We start from the raw sequence: 24,583 nt of genomic DNA on the forward strand, positions 1-24,583 counted from the left end.
TCTTTACACACCCTTTACACACAGCAGTCAAATCAGTTGAGCAAAATACAAAAATCACAATTTTTAATTACTAAAATTCACATTAGCAGAAAGAAAAGTTTAAAAAAAATTCTGGTGTTCTAATAACAGAAAAATATTCACAAGGAAGAGGAATAGCATGACACCCAAAAAAGTATACAACAGTCAACTATAGTCATCAGTAATACAAGAAGACTCAAATAAAAATGCAATCAACCTATGTGCAAATTAAAACAAACAGAAGATGAGCATAAACAATGGACAATATTGTTATATTTCCTCGACCTAACAGTAATATATTCTAAACAAAAGTAATCCTTAAAGAAAATCTTTGATCGACAGAGTAAGAATCTTACAGGTGAAAAGCTCAAAAACAAACATTATGAAAAGAATGAGTTGGCAAGAAAAAAGTGCAAGACTTACAAATATTGACTGCTATTCACAAAGTGTGAAAAGCACCAAGGATTCAAAACCCTGTTTAGGTCTCGCTGTCTCCACAGTGCCTTTTAAAAAGTCAGAATGCAAGTTCAGGTACTGATCATTATATTAAACAGGCACACATATGATAAATTCACATTCATCCCAAAGCTGGACCACACCAAAGGGTTTCAAGGCTGAGACAAGTTGAGGGTGTCATTACTAAATATCAGTAATAAAACTTAGACCAAATCCTCTGCCCATGTTCATGTTTGTTAACCAACCACAAAAATGATGCACTGAGAATTCAAAATGCAGTAAGATTTATGTTGAGCAAGAGTTTGGCACATCAGTGACAAAACATCAGAATACAAGTATAGGGACTAAACACCAAAATTCCTCACCTTGCTTGTTAGGCTGTCCTTCAAAATCTCTGACTGCCTCTGAAGCTTCAACAGATGTTCTTCCCTTTCTTTGCAAGTCTCTACCATTATTTGTAGCTCATCTTTCTCCTTGTTAAGTAAAGTGATTCTCTCAAGCTGCTGACACACTTGCTCATTCATTGCCCTTTCAGTTTGTTCCTTTTCTGCCAGGAGGTTGCCATACTCCGCTGAGACACGAGTCAGGTTTTCAGTGACTTCAGTGAGCTGGAAAGAACAAATCCAAACCAGTATTGGTATTTATAACTACGTCTTGCATGGGCAAAAATAATTTGATGCTTTGGAGGAAAAACAACCAGTAACATTCCAAGTTCCTAAATTTTCCTCTGCCAGCCATGAGGTTTGGGTTGAAGATTGTTATTGGATCATCACTCAGAAGCACTGTCTGTACATATGGGCTGTTGTAAATTGGATTGTTTTAAGGAGACATTGCCAATGGTTCCCTGCTCTGCTAAGTCAAAAAAGATACAACAATTTTGCTTAAAACCCAATCAGACGTCAGTGCTTCTTTCGATGGTAGGCAAAAGTAAATGTGGAAAAGCATGCAAGACATTCTAAAGCCATAAAAATGTCTCAATTGCTGTATCCACAGAAGACAGGAGACATCACTATATGCTAAAATGAAACCTACAATCCACACTGGCTTCAGACATGAAAACAAAAAGTAGAGAACAAATTTATAGCAGTGAGATAAAGTAAAGAATGTGCTAAGCCGTATAAATTGCACAAGGATTTTCAGTATAACAGAGCTAATTTCCATTAATGGACTGTAAAAAATTCTAGGACTGGACAAAAGAAGAGAGGTCAAAGTGCATTGTTGACTCCCAGTAATACTGAGTCATTCAGCACCAAGACATATTTTGTTATAAAAAACAGGTCTGTTTATTACAGCTACTGGAGCCCTACAAACTGAAGTTTGCAACAGACTCAGGCTGCCAAACCCAACAGAACTTTCAGTTTTCTCTTGACAAAAATGCTTCTGACCTTCTGCTGCAGTTCCTCAGTTTTTTCCTTCAATGCCTCTCGCACCTTTGAGAGCTGATTTTCTTTCTCTGAAATACTTCCTTCCAGCTCCACAATCATCTCCTGATGTTGTCCAAGAGATTCACGAGTACATCTCAACTTCTCCTGCATCTCCGAGTTCTTTGGACACAATTAAAGTACATTTAACACCTGAACAACACTTCCAAAAATCTGACACAGAAATCTACTAAATCTGTTCTCCTACAGGAAGAGGATTCCTTTTATTACCTTGCTAATTGCCTCCTGTAGAGTTTCTCTTAGCTGGTCTCTCTCATTCTGGAGATTTTCCAGTTGCATTTTAAAATCATCTTCATCTTCATCACTTTTTGTCTGGATGCTGACTTCCTGGTAGTCATGTGCTTTTGGAATAACATCTGTTCTTTCCATTTTTTCAGATTCTCCTTGATATTCATTGGCCTTTGCTTCCTCCATTTCATGCAATTTCCTTTGTGCCTGGCTCAGCTCTTCTCTCAGAAGGAATAACTCTTGCTCCATAGATTGCCCTTGAATCTGTGGTGTCTGTTTTGTAAGGGATTCAAGTAAATACATTCAGGAAGTAGCTTTAGGAAAAATTTATCTGACACCTTTGACAGGTTGACTCCGTACAGCATGCAGCAACACTACTTCAGAGACATGTGTACGATTTTAGAGTATAAAATTTGACCAAATTCCATATTCAATTTCAGTTTCTTGGAATAAGATATATGTAAAAACAAAACTTATATCAAAAACTTCTAAAGGAAGTTACCAGAAGTTAAATTCCAGTGTCATAATTTAAGCATGGAACAGACCAGCAACAACCAAAATGCCCAACAACAATCCTCTAATGTCTCAAAACTAGAGACCTTATCTCTATTTCTAGCGTCAGTATTATATAATTTTCTTGGCAGGCCCAGAAAATTATTCACTTAAAATCTGTCCACTGCCCCACAAATATTAAAATTGCCATGTCCCTTTCACTGCCTAGAAAATTTCCTTTCTACATGTACTTTAAAAAAGCAGAATTGCCCTTTCCAGATGAGAAACATTTAGCTTCAGCTTACTTGCTTATAAGAATCACATCCATGAGCAGGTCAATGCAGAACATCACCATCCTGTATCAAGTCAGTATTTTATCTACAAACATTTGTCACATTCTGGGACCTGGTGTCCATATTTATAGGCATGGGTGGTTATATCTCAAGAAAACAATAAATCTGCTGTTTACTGGACTGCAGTCAATAACACAATGCTTCTGCAGTGTCTTTTGCAATAATTTCACTCAAATCCAAGATAAATTAGCAAGCTTTCTATTACAGCTTAAGCATAATTACCAAGGTTCCTTCCCCTAATCCTTCTGTTTTCAAAAGTAGACTGTCCAGCTTCTCCTGCAATGAACGGTTCTCTTGTGTAAGGAAAAGGATTTGTTCCTTTTGCACCTGAAGCTGATCACTTTCTCTACAGCTATTACTTTCTGATTTCTCCATAGCAAGCTGATCTCTCTCTGATGTGATGATTTGCATTTCTTCGGTCATTTCTGAGATCTATTAAAAAACACACAAAGACAGCATTTTCATCAATTCAAAACAAAATGCCAAGTTTTGTTTGATTGACTCTCCTAGAGTGTACTTCACATCAAAATAATATGACCAAAGTAGTAAATTTACTAAACCAAACCTCCTATTCACAAAGTGTGAAAAGCACCAAGGATTCAAAACCCTGTTCAGGTCTCGCTGTCTCCACAGTGCCTTTTAAAAAGTCAGAACGCATGTTCAGATACTGATCATTATATTAAACATGCACACATATGATAAATTCACATTCATTCCAAAGCTGGACCAATCCAATGGAATACAAGACTGAGACAAGTTGAGCATGTCATTACTAAAAATATCAGTAAAAAAACTTTGACCAAATCCTCTGCCCATGTTCATGTTTGTTATCCAACCACAAAAATGATGCACTGAGAATTCAAAATGCAGTAAGATTTATGTTGAGCAAGAGTTTGGCACATCAGTGACAAAACATCAGAATACAAATATAGGGACTAAACACCAAAATTCCTCACCTTGCTTGTTAGGCTGTCCTTCAAAATCTCTGACTGCCTCTGAAGCTTCAACAGATGTTCTTCCCTTTCTTTGCAAGTCTCTACCATTTGCTGTAGCTCATCTTTCTCCTTGTTAAGTAAAGTGATTCTCTCAAGCTGCTGACACACTTGCTCATTCATTGCCCTTTCAGTTTGTTCCTTTTCTGCCAGGAGGTTGCCATACTCCGCTGAGACACGAGTCAGGTTTTCAGTGACTTCAGTGAGCTGGAAAGAACAAATCCAAACCAGTATTGGTATTTATAACTACGTCTTGCATGGGCAAAAATAATTTGATGCTTTGGAGGAAAAACAACCAGTAACATTCCAAGTTCCTAAATTTTCCTCTGCCAGCCATGAGGTTTGGGTTGAAGATTGTTATTGGATCATCACTCAGAAGCACTGTCTGTACATATGGGCTGTTGTAAATTGGATTGTTTTAAGGAGACATTGCCAATGGTTCCCTGCTCTGCTAAGTCAAAAAAGATACAACAATTTTGCTTAAAACCCAATCAGACGTCAGTGCTTCTTTCGATGGTAGGCAAAAGTAAATGTGGAAAAGCATGCAAGACATTCTAAAGCCATAAAAATGTCTCAATTGCTGTATCCACAGAAGACAGGAGACATCACTATATGCTAAAATGAAACCTACAATCCACACTGGCTTCAGACATGAAAACAAAAAGTAGAGAACAAATTTATAGCAGTGAGATAAAGTAAAGAATGTGCTAAGCCGTATAAATTGCACAAGGATTTTCAGTATAACAGAGCTAATTTCCATTAATGGACTGTAAAAAATTCTAGGACTGGACAAAAGAAGAGAGGTCAAAGTGCATTGTTGACTCCCAGTAATACTGAGTCATTCAGCACCAAGACATAGTTAGTTATAAAAAACAGGTCTGTTTATTACAGCTACTGGAGCCCTACAAACTGAAGTTTGCAACAGACTCAGGCTGCCAAACTCAACAGAACTTTCAGTTTTCTCTTGACAAAAATGCTTCTGACCTTCTGCTGCAGTTCCTCAGTTTTTTCCTTCAATGCCTCTCGCACCTTTGAGAGCTGATTTTCTTTCTCTGAAATACTTCCTTCCAGCTCCACAATCATCTCCTGATGTTGTCCAAGAGATTCACGAGTACATCTCAACTTCTCCTGCATCTCCGAGTTCTTTGGACACAATTAAAGTACATTTAACACCTGAACAACACTTCCAAAAATCTGACACAGAAATCTACTAAATCTGTTCTCCTACAGGAAGAGGATTCCTTTTATTACCTTGCTAATTGTCTCCTGTAGAGTTTCTCTTAGCTGGTCTCTCTCATTCTGGAGATTTTCCAGTTGCATTTTAAAATCATCTTCATCTTCATCACTTTTTGTCTGGATGCTGACTTCCTGGTAGTCATGTGCTTTTGGAATAACATCTGTTCTTTCCATTTTTTCAGATTCTCCTTGATATTCATTGGCCTTTGCTTCCTCCATTTCATGCAATTTCCTTTGTGCCTGGCTCAGCTCTTCTCTCAGAAGGAATAACTCTTGCTCCATAGATTGCCCTTGAATCTGTGGTATCTGTTTTGTAAGGGATTCAAGTAAATACATTCAGGAAGTAGCTTTAGGAAAAACTTATCTGACACCTTTGACAGGTTGACTCCGTACAGCATGCAGCAACACTACTTCAGAGACATGTGTACGATTTTAGAGTATAAAATTTGACCAAATTCCATATTCAATTTAAGTTTCTTGAAATAAGATATATGTAAAAACAAAACTTATATCAAAAACTTCTAAAGGAAGTTATCAGAAGTAGAATTCCAGTGTCATAATTTAAGCATGGAACAGAACAGCAACAACCAAAATGCTCAGCAACAAACCTCTACTGTCTCAAAACTACATACCTGATCTCTATTTCTAGTGTCAGTGTTATATAATGCTAGGCAGGCCCAGAAAATTATTTACTTAAAATCTGTCCACTGCCCCACAAATATTAAAATTGCCATGTCCCTTTCATTGCCTAGAAAAATTCCATTCTACATGTACTTTAAAAAAGAAGAATTGCCCTTTCCAGATGAGAAACATTTAGCTTCAGCTTACTTGCTTATAAGAATCACATCCATGAGCAGATCAATGCAGAACATCACCATCCTGTATCAAGTCAGTATTTTACTTACAAACATTTGTCACATTCTGGGACCTGGTGTCCATATTTATAGGCATGGGTGGTTATATCTCAAGAAAACAATAAATCTGCTGTTTACTGGACTGCAGTCAATAACACAATGCTTCTGCAGTGTCTTTTGCAATAATTTCACTCAAATCCAAGATAAATTAGCAAGCTTTCTATTACAGCTTAAGCATAATTACCAAGGTTCCTTCCCCTAATCCTTCTGTTTTCAAAAGTAGACTGTCCAGCTTCTCCTGCAATGAACGGTTCTCTTGTGTAAGGAAAAGGATTTGTTCCGTTTGCACCTGAAGCTGATCACTTTCTCTACAGCTATTACTTTCTGATTTCTCCTCAGCAAGCTGATCTCTCTCTGATGTGATGATTTTAATTTCTTCGGTCATTTCTTCGATCTATTAAAAAACACACAAAGCATCAATTTCATCAATTCAAAACAAAATGCCAAGTTTTGTTTGATTGACTCTCCTCCGGTGTACTTCACATCAAAATAATATGACCAAAGTAGTAAATTTACTAAACCAAACCTTATATTCACAAAGTGTGAAAAGCATCAAGGATTCAAAAGCCAGTAAAGGTCATGCTGTCTCCTTTTAAAAAGTCAGAACGCATGTTCAGGTACTGGTCATTATATTAAACATGCACACATATGATAAATTCACATTCATCCCAAAGCTGGACCAATCCAATGGGATAGAACGCTGAGAAAAGTTGAGGATGTCATTACTAAATATCAGTAAAAAAACTTAGACCAAATCCTTTGCCCATGTTCATATTTTTTACCAACCACAAAAATGATGCACTGAGAATTCAAAATGCAGTAAGATTTATGTTGAGCAAGAGTTTGGCACATCAGTGACAAAACATCAGAATACAAATATAGGGACTAAACACCAAAATTCCTCACCTTGCTTGTTAGGCTGTCCTTCAAAATCTCTGACTGCCTCTGAAGCTTCAACAGATGTTCTTCCCTTTCTTTGCAAGTCTCTACCATTTGCTGTAGCTCATCTTTCTCCTTGTTAAGTAAAGTGATTCTCTCAAGCTGCTGACACACTTGCTCATTCATTGCCCTTTCAGTTTGTTCCTTTTCTGCCAGGAGGTTGCCATACTCCGCTGAGACACGAGTCAGGTTTTCAGTGACTTCAGTGAGCTGGAAAGAACAAATCCAAACCAGTACTGGTGTTTATAACCACCTCTTGCATGGGCAAAAATAATTTGATGCTTTGGAGGAAAAACAACCAGTAACATTCCAAGTTCCTAAATTTTCCTCTGCCAGCTTGGATGTTTGGGTTGAAGACTGTTATTGGATCATCACTCAGAAGCACTGTCTGTACATAAGGGCTGTTGTAAATTGGATTGTTTTAAGGAGACATCGCCAATGGTTCCCTGCTCTGCTAAGTCAAAAAAGATACAACAATTTTGCTTAAAACCCAATCAGATGTCAGTGCTTCTGTCGATGGTAGGCAAAAGCAAATGTGGAAAAGCATGCAAGACATTTCAATGTCAAAAAAATGTCTCAATTGCTGTATCCACAGAAGATAGGAGACATCACTATATGCTAAAATGAAGCCTATAATCCACACTGGCTTCAGACATGAAAACAAAAAGTAGAGAACAAATTTAGAGTAGTGAATGAAAAATGAGCTACGCCTCAGGTTTCTCAAGGATTTTCAGAATTACAGAGCAAATTTCCATTAATGGACTGTAAAAAAATTCTAGGACTGGACAAAAGAAGAGAGGTCAAAGTGCATTGTTGACTCCCAGTAATACTGAGTCATTCAGCACCAAGACATAGTTAGTTATAAAAAACAGGTCTGTTTATTACAGCTACTGGAGCCCTACAAACTGAAGTTTGCAACAGACTCAGGCTGCCAAACCCAACAGAACTTTCAGTTTTCTCTTGACAAAAATGCTTCTGACCTTCTGCTGCAGTTCCTCAGTTTTTTCCTTCAATGCCTCTCGCACCTTTGAGAGCTGATTTTCTTTCTCTGAAATACTTCCTTCCAGCTCCACAATCATCTCCTGATGTTGTCCAAGAGATTCACGAGTACATCTCAACTCCTCCTGCATCTCCGAGTTCTTTGGACACAATTAAAGTACATTTAACACCTGAACAACACTTCCAAAAATCTGACACAGAAATCTACTAAATCTGTTCTCCTACAGGGAGAGGATTCCTTTTATTACCTTGCTAATTGTCTCCTGTAGAGTTTCTCTTAGCTGGTCTCTCTCATTCTGGAGATTTTCCAGTTGCATTTTAAAATCATCTTCATCTTCATCACTTTTTGTCTGGATGCTGACTTCCTGGTAGTCATGTGCTTTTGGAATAACATCTGTTCTTTCCATTTTTTCAGATTCTCCTTGATATTCATTGGCCTTTGCTTCCTCCATTTCATGCAATTTCCTTTGTGCCTGGCTCAGCTCTTCTCTCAGAAGGAATAACTCTTGCTCCATAGATTGCCCTTGAATCTGTGGTGTCTGTTTTGTAAGGGATTCAAGTAAATACATTCAGGAAGTAGCTTTAGGAAAAACTTATCTGACACCTTTGACAGGTTGACTCCGTACAGCATGCAGCAACACTACTTCAGAGACATGTGTACGATTTTAGAGTATAAAATTTGACCAAATTCCATATTCAATTAAAGTTTCTTGAAATAAGATATATGAAAAAACGAAACTTGTAGCAAAAACTTCTAAAGGAAGTTATCAGAAGTAGAATTCCAGTGTCATAATTTAAGCATGGAACAGAACAGCAACAACCAAAATGCCCAACAACAATCCTCTAATGTCTCAAAACTACATACCTTATCTCTGTTTCTAGTGTCAGTGTTGTATAATGGTTGGTAGGCCCAGAAAATTATTTGCTTGTAATTTGCCCACAGCCCCTCAAATATTAAAATAAATGCACATGGATTACTTTTCTTTGGAAGTTTGCATTTTTATATATACATCTATATATATACCCACACACAGAGGTAAAATAAGCTCATGCAGCTCTAGAAAGTTTTGATTGCCATGACCCTTTCACTGCCTAGAAAAAGTCCCTTCTACATGTACTTTAAAAAAGCAGAATTGCCCTTTCCAGATGAGAAACATTTAGCTTCAGCTTACTTGCTTATAAGAATCACATCCATGAGCAGGTCAATGCAGAACATCACCATCCTGTATCAAGTCAGTATTTTACTTACAAACATTTGTCACATTCTGGGACCTGGTGTCCATATTTATAGGCATGGGTGGTTATATCTCAAGAAAACAATAAATCTGCTGTTTACTGGACTGCAGTCAATAACATAATGCTTCTGCAGTGTCTTTTGCAATAATTTCACTCAAATCCAAGATAAATTAGCAAGCTTTCTATTACAGCTTAAGCATAATTACCAAGGTTCCTTCCCCTAATCCTTCTGTTTTCAAAAGTAGACTGTCCAGCTTCTCCTGCAGTGAACGGTTCTCTTGTGTAAGGAAAAGGATTTGTTCCGTTTGCACCTGAAGCTGATCACTTTCTCTACAGCTATTACTTTCTGATTTCTCCATAGCAAGCTGATCTCTTTCTGATGTGATGATTTTCATTTCTTCGGTCATTTCTGAGATCTATTAAAAAACACACAAAGACAACATATTCATCAATTACAAAAAAAAAAATGCCAAATTTTGTTTGATTGACTCTCCTAGAGTGTACTTCACATCAAAATAATATGACCAAAGTAGTAAATCTACTAAACCAAACCTCATATTCACAAAGTGTGAAAAGCACCAAGGATTCAAAACCCTGTTTAGGTCTCGCTGTCTCCACAGTGCCTTTTAAAAAGTCAGAACGCATGTTCAGATACTGATCATTATATTAAACATGCACACATATGATAAATTCACATTCATCCCAAAGCTGGACCACACCAAAGGGTTTCAAGGCTGAGACAAGTTGAGGATGTCATTACTAAATATCAGTAATAAAACTTAGACCAAATCCTCTGCCCATGTTCATGTTTGTTAACCAACCACAAAAATGATGCACTGAGAATTCAAAATGCAGTAAGATTTATGTTGAGCAAGAGTTTGGCACATCAGTGACAAAACATCAGAATACAAGTATAGGGACTAAACACCAAAATTCCTCACCTTGCTTGTTAGGCTGTCCTTCAAAATCTCTGACTGCCTCTGAAGCTTCAACAGATGTTCTTCCCTTTCTTTGCAAGTCTCTACCATTTGCTGTAGCTCATCTTTCTCCTTGTTAAGTAAAGTGATTCTCTCAAGCTGCTGACACACTTGCTCATTCACTGCCCTTTCAGTTTGTTCCTTTTCTGCCAGGAGGTTGCCATACTCCGCTGAGACACGAGTCAGGTTTTCAGTGACTTCAGTGAGCTGGAAAGAACAAATCCAAACCAGTATTGGTATTTATAACTACGTCTTGCACGGGCAAAAATAATTTGATGCTTTGGAGGAAAAACAACTAGTAACATTCCAAGTTCCTAAATTTTCCTCTGCCAGCCATGAGGTTTGGGTTGAAGATTGTTATTGGATCATCACTCAGAAGCACTGTCTGTACATAAGGGCTGTTGTAAATTGGATTGTTTTAAGGAGACATCCCCAACGGTTCCCTGCTCTACTAGGTCAAAAAAGATACAACAATTTTGCTTAAAACACAATTAGACGTCAGTGCTTCTTTCGATGGTAGGCAAAAGTAAATGTGGAAAAGCATGCAAGACATTCTAAAGCCATAAAAATGTCTCAATTGCTGTATCCACAGAAGATAGGAGACATCACTATATGCTAAAATGAAGCCTACAATCCACACTGGCTTCAGACATGAAAACAAAAATTAGAGAACAAATTTATAGGAGTGAAATAAAGTAAAGAATGTGCTCAGCCGTATAAATTGCACAAGGATTTTCAGTATAACAGAGCTAATTTCCATTAATGGACTGTAAAAAATTCTAGGACTGGACAAAAGAAGAGAGGTCAAAGTGCATTGTTGACTCCCAGTAATATCGAGTCATTCAGCACCAAGACATAGTTAGTTATAAAGAAACAGGTCTGTTTATTACAGCTACTGGAGCCCTACAAACTGAAGTTTGCAACAGACTCAGGCTGCCAAACCCAACAGAACTTTCAGTTTTCTCTTGACAAAAATGCTTCTGACCTTCTGCTGCAGTTCCTCAGTTTTTTCCTTCAATGCCTCTCGCACCTTTGAGAGCTGATTTTCTTTCTCTGAAATACTTCCTTCCAGCTCCACAATCATCTCCTGATGTTGTCCAAGAGATTCACGAGTACATCTCAACTCCTCCTGCATCTCCGAGTTCTTTGGACACAATTAAAGTACATTTAACACCTGAACAACACTTCCAAAAATCTGACACAGAAATCTACTAAATCTGTTCTCCTACAGGAAGAGGATTCCTTTTATTACCTTGCTAATTGTCTCCTGTAGAGTTTCTCTTAGCTGGTCTCTCTCATTCTGGAGATTTTCCAGTTGCATTTTAAAATCATCTTCATCTTCATCACTTTTTGTCTGGATGCTGACTTCCTGGTAGTCATGTGCTTTTGGAATAACATCTGTTCTTTCCATTTTTTCAGATTCTCCTTGATATTCATTGGCCTTTGCTTCCTCCATTTCATGCAATTTCCTTTGTGCCTGGCTCAGCTCTTCTCTCAGAAGGAATAACTCTTGCTCCATAGATTGCCCTTGAATCTGTGGTGTCTGTTTTGTAAGGGATTCAAGTAAATACATTCAGGAAGTAGCTTTAGGAAAAATTTATCTGACACCTTTGACAGGTTGATTATATACAACAAGCAGAGGCACTGTTCTAAAAACACACACAGAGGAGTGTATTCTGCACATCCAATTTCAGGAAGTGTTGGTTTCAATGTCACTTTAAGTGCCAGTAAAAATGTAGATTCAACGTGTGTTTTAAAAGATCTGAAGCCCCCTTTTTATATTTGTTTTGTCTACTTAATTATAAAACATTCCTGTGCAGATCAGTGCAGATCATTACTATCCTGTATCATGTTAATATTCTATTTATGGTCATTCTCCTACTACATGTCCATATATATATATATTTGTATTAAAAATATTAATGGCCTATATCTCACGTAAGCCGTAATAAACTTGGAATTTAATGACATGCTATGAAGTACCCACGACGCTTTTCTACAGTGTGTTTTGCAATTATTTCACTCAATTTCAAGTTTAAATAAGCAAGATTTCTATTACAGCTTTAGCATAATTACCAAGGTTCCTTCCCCTAATTCTTCTGTTTTCAATAGTAGATTGTCCAGCTTCTCCTGCAATGAACGGTTCTCTTGTGTAAGGAAAAGGATTTGTTCCTTTTGCACCTGAAGCTGATCACTTTCTCTACAGCTATTACTTTCTGATTTCTCCATAGCAAGCTGATCTCTCTCTGATGTGATGATTTTCATTTCTTCGGTCATTTCTGAGATCTATTAAAAAACACACAGACAGCATTTTCATCAATTCAAAACAAAGTGGCAAATTTTGTTTGATTGACTCTACTACAGTATTTATAAAAGCCTTCTGAAGTACATTGGGATCTGAGCTGCCATTGACAATCATGTATTACAGTTCTCATAGTGACTGTTGTAAATAGTGAAATTATTTATATTTTAAATATAAATCATCCTCATTTCTACACTTATGTAACCTTCATCTCCTCTTCCATTTCCCATCCAATGTCACTACTCAAATCCCCAACCATGGGACATACAAGTAAAGCAACGGTTTATTAGACAGTACATTACACCCTGAAGCTCTATAGAAACAGCAGCAGCTGATAAAGAGTTGAATTAAGCAGTACTCTTTTCTTGCTCACTTGCTACTAAGAGCCTAGAAAGTTTTTAAAGACATGCTGACGAGACTACAAGCAGATTAACTGGGCTTGTTTTAATTATTGTATTTACCCGTATTTGGAGTTCTTTAATGGTTTTCCCTAATGCCTCTTCAACACTCAGAATCTGAGATTCTTTTTCAGAAATACTTTTTTCCAACTTCTTGACAGTGTTCTGAGATTCCTTCAGAGAATTTTGTGTATTTCTCAGATCTTCCTGTGCCAAGATGTTCTTTAGAACACAAGAGAAAATCCACAAGAAAATACATATATTTGAAATATTAGGAAGCATTCCTTGATTAAAAACAACCATACAAACTCCCACTCCTATATTCTCCTAAAGATTTTAGTACAGTCATTATTATATATATAAAAGAATTTATAATAATATATAATATAATATAGAATATAATAGATTGTAATATAATATAAAATATTATATAATATAATAATATTATATATTATTATTATGTATTCTACATAATACAATTTTTATCAATCTTTCTCCTAACATGTATGATCTGTTTCTAAAAATGCAAAATTCCTACCATTGAAACAGTGTCCTTCATATCCTCTCTGAGTTGCTCTATCTCAGCTTGGAGAGACTCCCCTTTTTGTTTCAGGTCATCTCTTTCCTGGGTTAGAGTTTTTATTTCTTCCTGACATTCTGTAAGCTGCTGCAAGACTGTCTGGATCTCCAAATCTTCAGCCTCCCGTCTCACTTCACTAACCCTTTCTTCCTCTTTTAATTGCTCCATTTCATTTAAATTCTGCTGAGTTTGAATAAGATCTTCTCTTAGCTCCAGAAGTTGTTTTTGCTCTGCTGTTTTTTCTTCCAGTTCTTTCATTTTGATAGAGAGCTTCAGATTGCAAAGGAATAGGACAGACACTTTCATTGTAATGCAGTGCTCCATTATACAGACATGTTCTTTTATGAGCTTAGAAAGATCACAATTTCTCTTTAAGTCACTGCTTATACTCTTACCCACATTTATTATGGAACCTTCCTGCGATGGCTCCTTAGCAGCAAAATCTTACTAAAACATACACATGAAACTGTAGCATAGCTTAGGAATTATCAAAACCATAACTGAAATAGGACAGCCAGAGCAGTGTCCAAAGCTTGGTCAAAAATATGTATGTTCAACTTCCTTTTTTAATTTTTTTTTAATATTTATTTTTCCATTCTAATGGCCAATTTCCATGGCGATTCTCTCTGGTTTGAACGAATTAGTGTTCTAAAAGATCTCCAGTTCCTAATGAGGAAAATTTGTTTCTATGACTTTACACAGAGTAGGTGAGATAGAAGAAAACTTACATAATAAAGATAGTACTTAAGAATGGGAAAAGAAGAATTAAAAGGTCAATTACAGAAGAATCTGGAGTAACATATATTTATTTGCTTACAAAAAGAGACCACTGAGCTGACAAATCCTTCAATGTACTCCTTGCACAGAATAAGTATTACCTACTCATGCCAGAGGAAGTCAGTGATAATTGTCATTTATAACTTTAAGAGTATTTCTCCAAAAACTCTTTCTTAGCACTATGAATTAATTCCTCAAGTCTCAGATATAAAAAGGAGCAAGCTGACACTGACCTCTACTTTCACTTCATCCAAAATTATTTTAGACTCTTGTGCTTCTTTAGACAGGCATTCTATTTGGAGCTTCATTTGTTCATTGGTTTCTGATGCAGCTATGTATTTTTGTTCTATTTCTTCATGGAGCTGTTTAAGTGCTACATATTCCTCATCAGACTTCAGATATTTCAGCTGTGCATCTGTGAGACTGTCTTTTGATTTTTCAATTTCTTCAGACATATGTTTAAGTCTCATTTCATTATCAGCTACTTCAGAAAGCAGTTTTGCGTTTTCCAGTTTTAATAAGTGTAACTCCTCACATTTTTCAAGAATCTGGAAACAGAAAAACAATATTAATATATAGCGATTTCTAAATCAATAATTGTCAGAACTACATAATAAAAAACAGATCCATGTGAAGATATAAAAAGTATAGGCAAACATACAGCACGATACATTGGGTTTTGCTCTGTTGGGAGGGATCTGTCTAACAAAGAATCTTTAAAAGATAAGCAAGACAGTCAAGTCCCTTCGCAAGTCCTGAAATCTCTCTTCTAACTCTTTAGATGTTCTTCAATACTTCCTATTTCCAATGTTTGAGCTAAGACTGGACTCCTAAATCGGATATTTACTTGTACTTTCTTCATTATACTGATGCCTTGGACTGACTACCTAGAGCAGTGGCTAGACAGAGTTAGAGAATAAAGTAGGTATTTATTAAAGGCCTTCAAAGGATACAACTGGGCAGTGCAAAAGCCTGGCAGAGGCTACACCCAAGATGGACAACAGTCACAAGTTATCTCAGATGGATGTAAGTTTGGTCTATTTGCATATCAGAGGTTAATTGTCCAATTATAAGTTCAGGTAATGAAGTCACATTCCCCCGGTTTGCTTCTCTCCCCTCCCTGATCCACTTTTGCTTATACTTTCCAGGGCCTGAGGCAAATGGTGTGACCTTGGTTCCCAGGCCCAGAAGGATTGTTTAGCTTCACCAAAATGTGAAGAAAGCTTCATACTTTATACAGAGTTCAGAGTTATACGCTAATGCAGTACAGAAGCTGAAAAATGTAAAAGCTAAAAACTTAAGGCATCAATACAGAAATGAAGTTAACATCTAATCACATTTTGCTGATTAGTGGAAGTAAACCCTTGGATGATTTGGAACTTTTTGCAAACCATTCATGAGTTTGTAGACTACTTCCCCAAATAATTTTCACTGTGCATACCTAGTACCAAGTGGTTCTTAGAACAAAGAAAGCTAGAAAGTGTTTGCAAACAAACCCTCTAAAAATTTACAGCACACTTAGGCTACCCTTACCTGCCAGGAAATAAAAAAGTTTCCTAGCAATTTTTCCAGAATTTGCAAGGTAAGTCTCTCACTTCTCAAGCAGAATTTCTGCTAAGACATCTTGACATTTTCTCTTTGCTTAGACAAAAAAATTAGTTTTAGAATAGTGTCTAGGATCAAACACCACTACATCGATACATTCAGTTGTCAGTATTTGTCATAGCAAATAAACATGCAAATGTTGGACTAGAAAATCATGATTAATTATAGTAGTCAGTGACTAAACATATTAAACTAAACATAAACTTACTCCTAGGTACAAATATTAAATATCTGAGAATCAATAATTTAAGAAACTTAACTACAAAATCTCAGGTTGACTCACAACAACTTTGGCTTTAAAACCTCATATCCAATAGGCCTCCATTAGTACATTACCAATGAAGTACAATACAAAACCAAGAAAAAAGGTTAGATATTTTCATTTTACCTCTTTCTTTTGCATCTCAACAGTATTTGGTAGAGACTGAAATTCTGATAGCTCATTTACTCGTTTTTGTAGAAACGCATTCTCTTTCAAAGCATTTTCTAGTTCTCCTTTTAAGTCAGCTGCCTTTTTTTCCAGTTCCACATGAGAAAGCAAATCTAGAAAATTAAGTTTAGACTAATAAGTGGGTGCAAAAAAAAAACCAAAAAGCATGTTTTAAATTAAGCAAAAGATTTATAATGCATTCTGAATGTCATATCATTATAATTCCATAAAAGTACATTTTACTTTTGCCAAACATTAAAAGACTAAGCTCCTGGTCTGAGTTCTGTCAGCATTTGTTAGGTTGATATCCAGTTTATTTTAGATTCTCTCCAACAATCTTCATTAACTTGACTGCAAAATGCAAAATACTCTGTAAGCTGCAATTTTCCAGAATGTTCAAGAAAGTGCTCCAACAGTTACTCCATGCCAGTAATACCAGATACTCTGGTTGCTTTATACTGAACAGAGACAGAATCTCCATGTGTTGATGAGAGAAGAGCCAAACCCACCACTACAGGGAAAAGGGAGGAGATAGGGAGCAGGGAAAAGGCACCACCTGGAACAGTACCTTTTGGAACTTTGCCCTCCATCAGTGAAGTTAGTCTTGCATTTTCTTGAAATAAAGATTGCAGTTCTCTCTGCAAGTCAGCTTGCATTTTTCGGTAACTGGCTTTTCCTGCTTCTATTTGGCTTTGATATAATTGAACATCCTTTTGCATTTGGCTGTGGTTGTTTAAGATGTCATTCTTCAGGAAAACAATACAACATGCAAGTCACACACAGTCAAAGTTTATGTACTGGACATTTAAATAATGCATCTGGTACATTTTCTGTTGTCACTCTGACCAGCTTTGACCTTGACAAATATGGCAAAATAATGCACAACTTAGCAACTGCATTCCTGTCCGAGTCCTCTAACAAAACATGCCTTTATAGGTCAGGGCCATAACTGCTGCTACTATTTTGCCTTTACTCTTTCAGAGCTCAAAGTAAGCTCCATCCTACTTCTGAGTCCACATCTCTTATTCTCTTTTGTTTTCTAGTAAAATTAGGTCTGAAGTCGTTTGCACTAATAATGCCCTTAAAACTGCTTCTTTGCTTGCTCTCTCTCCTGATCAATCTAAAACTAACCACCCACTCCTATGGAAAAAGCCTTTACTTTCTTTTTATAATGAAAGTATTACTTAAGAGTATTTGGAGAAAGCTAGTGATGAGTGCTCCACCACACTGATGATCTTCTTCACTAGTCTAGAAACAGACAGTCCCTTAACAGCATTTGGTACAGCTATAAATGCAGTTCAACCAAGTACTTGCCATCTTCTCCTTCAACTCCAAATTTTCACTTCTGAGAAAAGCAGATTCCTTTTTGGCATCCAAGGCTATGGCTTCACTGTCTAAGAGGGATTTATTCAGCTGCTGAATTTCTTCAGTAAGTTTATCAGAATATCCCTGAAAAAAACAACACTCAAAGAAGCACAAGCCTATAGAGCCATAATAAGGCAAATGTGTTCATTTTAATGAGGTTAAAATGTAAATGAACGCATAGAAGACTCAGTAACTTAAAAGGAAGAGTAGACTTCCCCAGCCTGCTGCTGTATGATATGTAGTAATTAACATTTTAAGCTTTGTAAAACAAAATTTCCCAAGATATGTAGGGAAGCAGATGTTCATCATACCAAAGCTATACCTAAATTTAATCCAACTCAGAAAAATCAAAGTGATCTCTCAACCCAGCAGAAAACTCAAGTTTACCATTGAAAAAGACGTCTCCATTTTTCCCACTCCTGCTTTTTGCAATTCTTCCACACGATTCTGTAATATTTTTATTTTGTTCTCTTTCTCTTTTAGCTGTTCCAGTTTGGAATTTATTTCTGCCTAAAAGTTGGAGGAAAAAAAGGGGGGAAAGAAGATTCTAGTGCTCAGTTTGGTTTTTCAGGTCAGAATTTATCAAAACCTACACAGAAAGCATTCAAGGTTTTTAGACATATCCTCTTCATAGCTGGTTAACCCAAGCACAATGATGCCTAGCTTGTCCTCAGCAGATATGGTATTTCAAGCTAAACAAACCAAGCACATTTCATACAAGTCTTACTACCCGTAAATTAATGGAGAGGCTCACCTCAAGTTCCTCATTGTACACTTCAGCATTTGAAACTAGATTCTTTAAGTTGGCAATTTCATGCATTAGTTGAATCTGTGGAGCAAATTAAAGCAAAATTGCAGAGGATGTTAGAAAGCACCCACACCAGTAGTTTTAGTTGCCAACACCATGAAAACAAGCCATGTCTATCTTGTGTTTTCTTTTTTATTAGTATATACTCACACATCTACTTAAATAGCTACAAAGCAAGATGCTACATATTCTTTCAAAACAGATACCTGAGATGCAAAGCTCTGTTTTAGCTTCCCAGTAATTAGAAAGAATTGAAGTGCAATTTAATCTGCAATAGTTTGACAAGCAAGAGCAACATGATCAAAGCAATTAACGCAGAAATTGTACAGATACAGCACTTCAAATTCTAGTCATGTTCAGCAGCTTTTTATGACACATGCAGATATTTATGATTTAATCTATTCACTAACAAGAATGAGAAGCCAAAATGGAAGTAAAACAAGCCATGAACACATTCAGTGGCATTCTCTGAAAGAAGTCACAAGTAGAAGACCAGATAGAAGCTTTTTCAATTTCTTTCTTTTGGACTTTTTTAGAAAAGTTTTACAATAAGCACTCATCTACAAGTACTTATGTATAGTAACAAGCAAAGGTAAGAAAATGCAATCTAAAAATTTAACATCAGCTTAAAGCTTTAAAAAAGCACTCTCCTGTGAGTATTCCTATGTAATATATCTGTATAAAGTTATATATTTCATCCAATGTATTTGGTGAAGTATGTGACCTTTCAGTATTGCTATAATTAATCTACTACATGGGTATCAATAAATGCTTACATTTTATGGACTGTCTTCAGATATCTGAAAACAAATAATTCAAAAACAATTCTTGCAATGGAAACTACTTTAGACATTACATTTGTTATTAGATACCCAAAAACTTTGCAGGGAACACTGCAACTTAGGATTTGTTAAACATTAATGCTAAGAAAGACAGCACATTCAGTCTAGCATAGAAAGGGTCTTCCAAGAAGAAACTTAAGTACAAGCTAAATGGCACTATTTTATGGAGTCATTTTCTTTCAGATCCATAAATCATTGTAGAGAACACAATGCAGATAAGCAGTGACATTGTTAAATTGTAACCTGAAATAAAAATGCAAAAGGATGTAACAAACTTCAACATTAGTGTCATGATCAGAAAATACTACACAGACTAGCTTGCATAAGTAATGTCCAGCAAAGGTAATGGGAAAGAAATGGAATAATACATCCTTGTCTCAATACCTCAAGTTACTGTTTTGTTTGGGTTTTTTGCTTTGTTTGTTTTTTTTTTGGTCATAACTCATTTCACAGTCCAGACTTTAGGCAGGTAGAACCTAATAAAAGTAGTAAGTATTTTAGACTACAGAATCAGAGCATAAACATTTGGATAAACAAGGAGCACCTCCAGTAACTACACAAAGAGGTGAAGAGAACTCAAAGTCAGCATTTACTATATTCTAAGTTATCCAGTAGTCAACTTCACTTTTTTTGTGACTTCCTGGCACAAAATACAATGTTTTGATTTCACTATTACTATTCTATTATTTTTAAATAATTTCATGACTAAGCTAAATAATATGTTAAAAGTTAATGTAGTCCATGGATTACTAAAATGAGCATTAACTATCAATCTGTCTTGGAATGTAAGACAAGACATGTCGCACAAGAAAAATGGGAAATATGGTTTAGCAACCATAATTTAACTTCAAAACAGGTCTAAAAGGTATTTAAGCAGCAAAACAACTGCCTCACAGAAGTGTAGAATGAAATTCAGATCACACATTTATAAAAATAGCATATGGATACATATATACACATAAATATGTTTAACCAGGCTTCAGTATGCAACTCTCCAAAGATTTGTCTGAATTCTACACTCCAAATCCAGTTTAAATCCTGTGTTCATTCCTTCTGTTGCTGAATGTAGCTTACAACACCATCTGTTTCTGAATCAACATTCAAGGCTATGTACACTGAATAAACTCTAGAAAGCATTTGAGCATAGAGAATTCATATCTCTCTATTTCAATACACCATACCTCTTGATCTTTTTGTGTTTGCTTTTCCAATGCTTCAAATTCATCTATTTCTTTTTTTTCCTTCAGTTTCTCTTTCATTTCATTTATTTCTGATTTCAGCTGCTCATTTTCCACCACTAGGTTATCGAAGTTAGCTTGCAGGACGTTGACCTCATTTACAGCAATATCCTGAAGAAGTGGCACAAGAAACTTTAGAAGCTGTTACTGCAATGTCAGCCTTACTTCCAAAAAATTCAGAACAGTCCTACCTTTTCTAGTGCTAATGCTTCACAGAGTTGCACAGATTCTTCAAAGTCTTTCTGGGTCTAGAAAAAGAAACACTCTCAGTTAGCAGATCTACAAGATCAAACAAGTTGAGTATTATATTCCTTGTTGCTTGTCTTTTCACAGTTAGTCCTGCTTAAAGACCAAAGTTGACTGGACCACAAACCCATAGAAGCACAGAACCATACCACAGCTTCACAGGGATATCCAAGAGACTTTCTAATCAGTTTCAGTAATTCTGCAGACACAGAATACTGCTGTTCTACAGAAGAATAAGTTGGATCTTACTGAGAAGCATGCTATGCATTTGCACAGTATCAGAAAGTCAAAACGGATTATGATGTTACCCAATTCATGTTAGGACCAGCAATCCATTCTACTTCTGAAATTTGATCAGGAGCCAGCAGGCAAGTGCTTTCATACTCAGAATTCTCTAAGGTAGCTGAAAAGAAAGGTATATTAACAAAAGCACTTGTAGATTTTAAACTAAACATCAAGAATTTTCTCATAAAATAATTTTACCACATTGGAGGCAATAATTCAATGGCAAAATGACAGTATACTGAGTCAGACTTCTGACTGTAGTAATTTTCTGTTATGAAAGGGAACACCACTGAAGTTCAGTCCCTCTACTTATGTTGACCATCTTTTCACAAGTTAATGAAGTAAAAAAAAAAAAAACCCAAAACAAAAATCCAGAATATATACTTAAGTACAGACTAGGAAAAGTTTGAGTATCAAGGAAAGAACCACTCAACAGCAACCTGCAGGATCTAAAGAAAAAAAGCACCCCACCCCCCATACAGGAAAAAACACCCAGAACAATCCATATACTAGCAAATGCATTTGACAGAAGAGGTAATAAGGATGGAAGATACAATTCAGCAGTAATACTGCTAAATTTTCCTCCTATCTCCAGTTCAATTGCCTTAGAAAATTTCTTTTTTGATTTCAGTTCACTTCTCTTATGAATCCTTGAATTTCTCTGTCTCATCTGATCTCTGAGTAATGATTTCTTATTCTTGTTGAGGATTTGGGGATTTTACACACACACCTCTCCATTTTTTGGAAGAGAACATGGGTTGAAATTGATAGTCTATGTTAAAGAACAGTTTCCCAAAAAACTAGGGGGTGTGGGTAGGCTGCATGACAAGTATTTGTAGACCCTGCCATTTGCCTCACAATTCTCCCCTTTGGTTTTACGAAATTAAAAGCTCAATATCCAGGGAAGTTGGGGTGGTAGAAGCACTTTTCATTGAAAAATGTGTACAAGAACACTTGTAGTCTTGTTAATTTGTTTTTAAATTTATGCAATCAAAGGATCAACTTATTCCCTTTGGGAAATGTAATGCAATGCTTGCAAAGATATTTATTGGGAATTTCACAGAAAATTAAATAGACCATGGAATGGTCTGGGTTGGAAAGGACCTCAAAGACCATCTGGTTACTTACAATCCTCCACATCTGTTACTGCTGGCAGAGACAACTTCATTTTTTTTGTTTCAGTTGGCATTGCATTTTCAAAGTCTTCAAAGAAGCTCCTGCTTGCCTGGTTTATTTTACCAGGAGCCCAAGTAACTCTTCTTCTTCTCTTGCCCTTTAAAAGAATATTTAGAGAAAAAGTGATAAAATGAAACCACTAGGTAGAGAGTAAATGTTGCCTCAGGCTAGTTCTGTATCAGTACCTGTATCAGCACCTGTATCAGCAGTTAACTAGACAGTATTTCGTAGTTCTTAAAATTAGCTGGAAAGCAAAAAAGTCCCTGCAGTCTGTTCACCACAAGGCAATATTGAATTGACAGTCAGAAGTTAATTTAAAAGTTAGCCTCTAAAAATATGGAAAAAAAAAAAAAAAAAAAAAAAGGAAAAATTGTCCATCATACTTAGTAGTCATTGTCAATATAAACCTATGTACTTAATGTTAGCTTTTGCCAAGTATTTCAGAGTTATCAGGCAAGATCTGGAACAGGTGCTTACTTTAGCATTCTGTTTTGAGGAAAAGGAAGCAGAAGTCACCAGCATCTCAGTTAAGTTTCGTATTCTGTCCTCCTGTACTTTTTGAAGGGAATTCTTTTCTTCCAAGAGCTGGGCCAATTGGTCTTTTTCCATTGCATGAATCTGAGTTTTTGAAGACACCTTCCATAAAGAGAATATTAATCAAACTAACATTTTAAGAGCTGAAAGCACTCCTACAGAAGATACACAATTACTGATATTTAAAAACAACTACCCACATACCCTCTTTTAAGTCTAAAAAAGAAAACTTTAATCCTTAATAACGTAACTGACAATTTAGTCTACAATTTGACTGCAGACTTAGTATTTAAAAGTGGCCAAAACTCCCAGAAACAATACAGCCTCAGATTATTCAGGTAAAAATAAACATAAAAACAAAACAAAAAAAACCACCCCATCCCCCCCAAAAAAACAACAACCCAACAAAAAAACCCCCAAAAAACCACCAAAAAAACCAAACAAAAAACCCAAAAAAAACCAAACAAAAAAATTTTTTTTCAAATATAACTTACTACCTGCTATTAGAGAAGATATGAAACATACTCCCAAGTTCATGTTGCAAATTCATTATCATTAAAGATAAGAAATAATTTGTCTAAAAATTTTCTCTAAGGATATTTATAATTTGCAATAAAAAAAACGCGCATTGTTTGATTTAATGCAGTAGTTCAGCATTATTTTCCTATGCTTTATGTTTTATCGTCTGTGGTCTAACAAGACTTGCAAGATTGCTCCACAGCCTGAGATTTTTAGAGGAGGAGAAATATCAGACTACATTGTTTGGTGAGAAGTTACTACTGTTAATTTTCTAAATGCAACTTCCATGTATACATGACCTAAGTCTTGCCAGTGATATTCATGAAGTTGGCAACTTCCTGCAACTCAAACTGAAGTTAGACATCAGTAAGGGAGGAAATAATATGAAGTTGGGATCTTTAACAGACATTCAATCACTTCTTAGATTAATTAATAATATGAATTTTTTCTTTTGATCAGTTAAAGTATGCTATAGGGCATCACAAATTTCTCTTTCTTAATTATGTTAACCTACTGGTTAGATGTAACCAATTAACAATTCTGTCAGTTGATCTCATTCAGCCTCAGCTTGCACACAGATATATTGACTATTAGTTGTTCTAGACTACACATCACCAATTTCTATTCTCTCAATAAAAATGGTAGATATCACTTTAAAGAGTTCACCTATCCCTACAAATTTAACTGATTTTGGTTTAAAACAGGTGGTCTCCAAATAGCTATCAGTACTAAGAATTTATTTATTTGAGTTTATTACATACTTCCTCCAGCTGCTTTTTCAAATCCAGAATTTCTTTGCGGTATCTCTTCAGAAGGGCATCATCATCAAGTACTTCATTGACTTTTGGTGTATTCTTCATTCCTTTGGCTGTATTGGCAAACTGGAAGAACATGGGCAATAGTTGAAGAACAAATATCTAAAGAGACTTATTTTGTCCCATATTTCCCAACAGAATTAAAGGGAGAATTAAAGATTTATCTATCTTTGTTAGATAAAGAGCAGCATATAATAGGACACAAATATTTGAATAAACTTATTTTTAATGTATTCTAAGCTTTGAAGAGCTGAAGTTTTTCCTTTGCTTGCTTGATATTAATACATAAAACAAAGCATAACATTTGAGTGTCCCAAGTTACTTTTTATTTAATAAAAAGTTCGGAAGATCATTGAAAAGGGAGACAATCCTACCTAAAGA

General features: G+C 35.9%; 1 protein-coding gene across 1 annotated transcript in view; it reads right to left on the minus strand.

The window, feature by feature from the left end:
- The window catches only part of CENPE (centromere protein E), a 44,990-nt gene that overhangs the window by 12,509 nt on the left and 7,898 nt on the right, over nucleotides 1–24,583 (minus strand). The window contains exons 12-37 of the mRNA XM_056489386.1: nucleotides 24,149–24,268; nucleotides 22,812–22,970; nucleotides 22,287–22,431; nucleotides 21,182–21,276; nucleotides 20,819–20,875; nucleotides 20,571–20,738; nucleotides 18,494–18,568; nucleotides 18,127–18,249; nucleotides 17,689–17,823; nucleotides 16,943–17,120; nucleotides 16,333–16,487; nucleotides 14,573–14,887; nucleotides 13,521–13,832; nucleotides 13,046–13,204; nucleotides 12,359–12,568; nucleotides 11,535–11,825; nucleotides 11,268–11,426; nucleotides 10,247–10,489; nucleotides 9,512–9,721; nucleotides 5,233–5,523; nucleotides 4,966–5,124; nucleotides 3,946–4,188; nucleotides 3,212–3,421; nucleotides 2,127–2,417; nucleotides 1,860–2,018; nucleotides 840–1,082 (exon numbers count right to left, since the gene is read on the minus strand). Coding sequence (XP_056345361.1) covers nucleotides 840–1,082; nucleotides 1,860–2,018; nucleotides 2,127–2,417; nucleotides 3,212–3,421; nucleotides 3,946–4,188; nucleotides 4,966–5,124; nucleotides 5,233–5,523; nucleotides 9,512–9,721; nucleotides 10,247–10,489; nucleotides 11,268–11,426; nucleotides 11,535–11,825; nucleotides 12,359–12,568; nucleotides 13,046–13,204; nucleotides 13,521–13,832; nucleotides 14,573–14,887; nucleotides 16,333–16,487; nucleotides 16,943–17,120; nucleotides 17,689–17,823; nucleotides 18,127–18,249; nucleotides 18,494–18,568; nucleotides 20,571–20,738; nucleotides 20,819–20,875; nucleotides 21,182–21,276; nucleotides 22,287–22,431; nucleotides 22,812–22,970; nucleotides 24,149–24,268 — 4,905 coding nt within the window. The remainder of the gene's footprint in view (nucleotides 1–839; nucleotides 1,083–1,859; nucleotides 2,019–2,126; nucleotides 2,418–3,211; nucleotides 3,422–3,945; nucleotides 4,189–4,965; nucleotides 5,125–5,232; nucleotides 5,524–9,511; nucleotides 9,722–10,246; nucleotides 10,490–11,267; nucleotides 11,427–11,534; nucleotides 11,826–12,358; nucleotides 12,569–13,045; nucleotides 13,205–13,520; nucleotides 13,833–14,572; nucleotides 14,888–16,332; nucleotides 16,488–16,942; nucleotides 17,121–17,688; nucleotides 17,824–18,126; nucleotides 18,250–18,493; nucleotides 18,569–20,570; nucleotides 20,739–20,818; nucleotides 20,876–21,181; nucleotides 21,277–22,286; nucleotides 22,432–22,811; nucleotides 22,971–24,148; nucleotides 24,269–24,583) is intronic.

Source organism: Oenanthe melanoleuca, chromosome 4 (assembly GCF_029582105.1).
Source record: "Oenanthe melanoleuca isolate GR-GAL-2019-014 chromosome 4, OMel1.0, whole genome shotgun sequence".
Lineage (NCBI taxonomy): Eukaryota > Metazoa > Chordata > Aves > Passeriformes > Muscicapidae > Oenanthe > Oenanthe melanoleuca.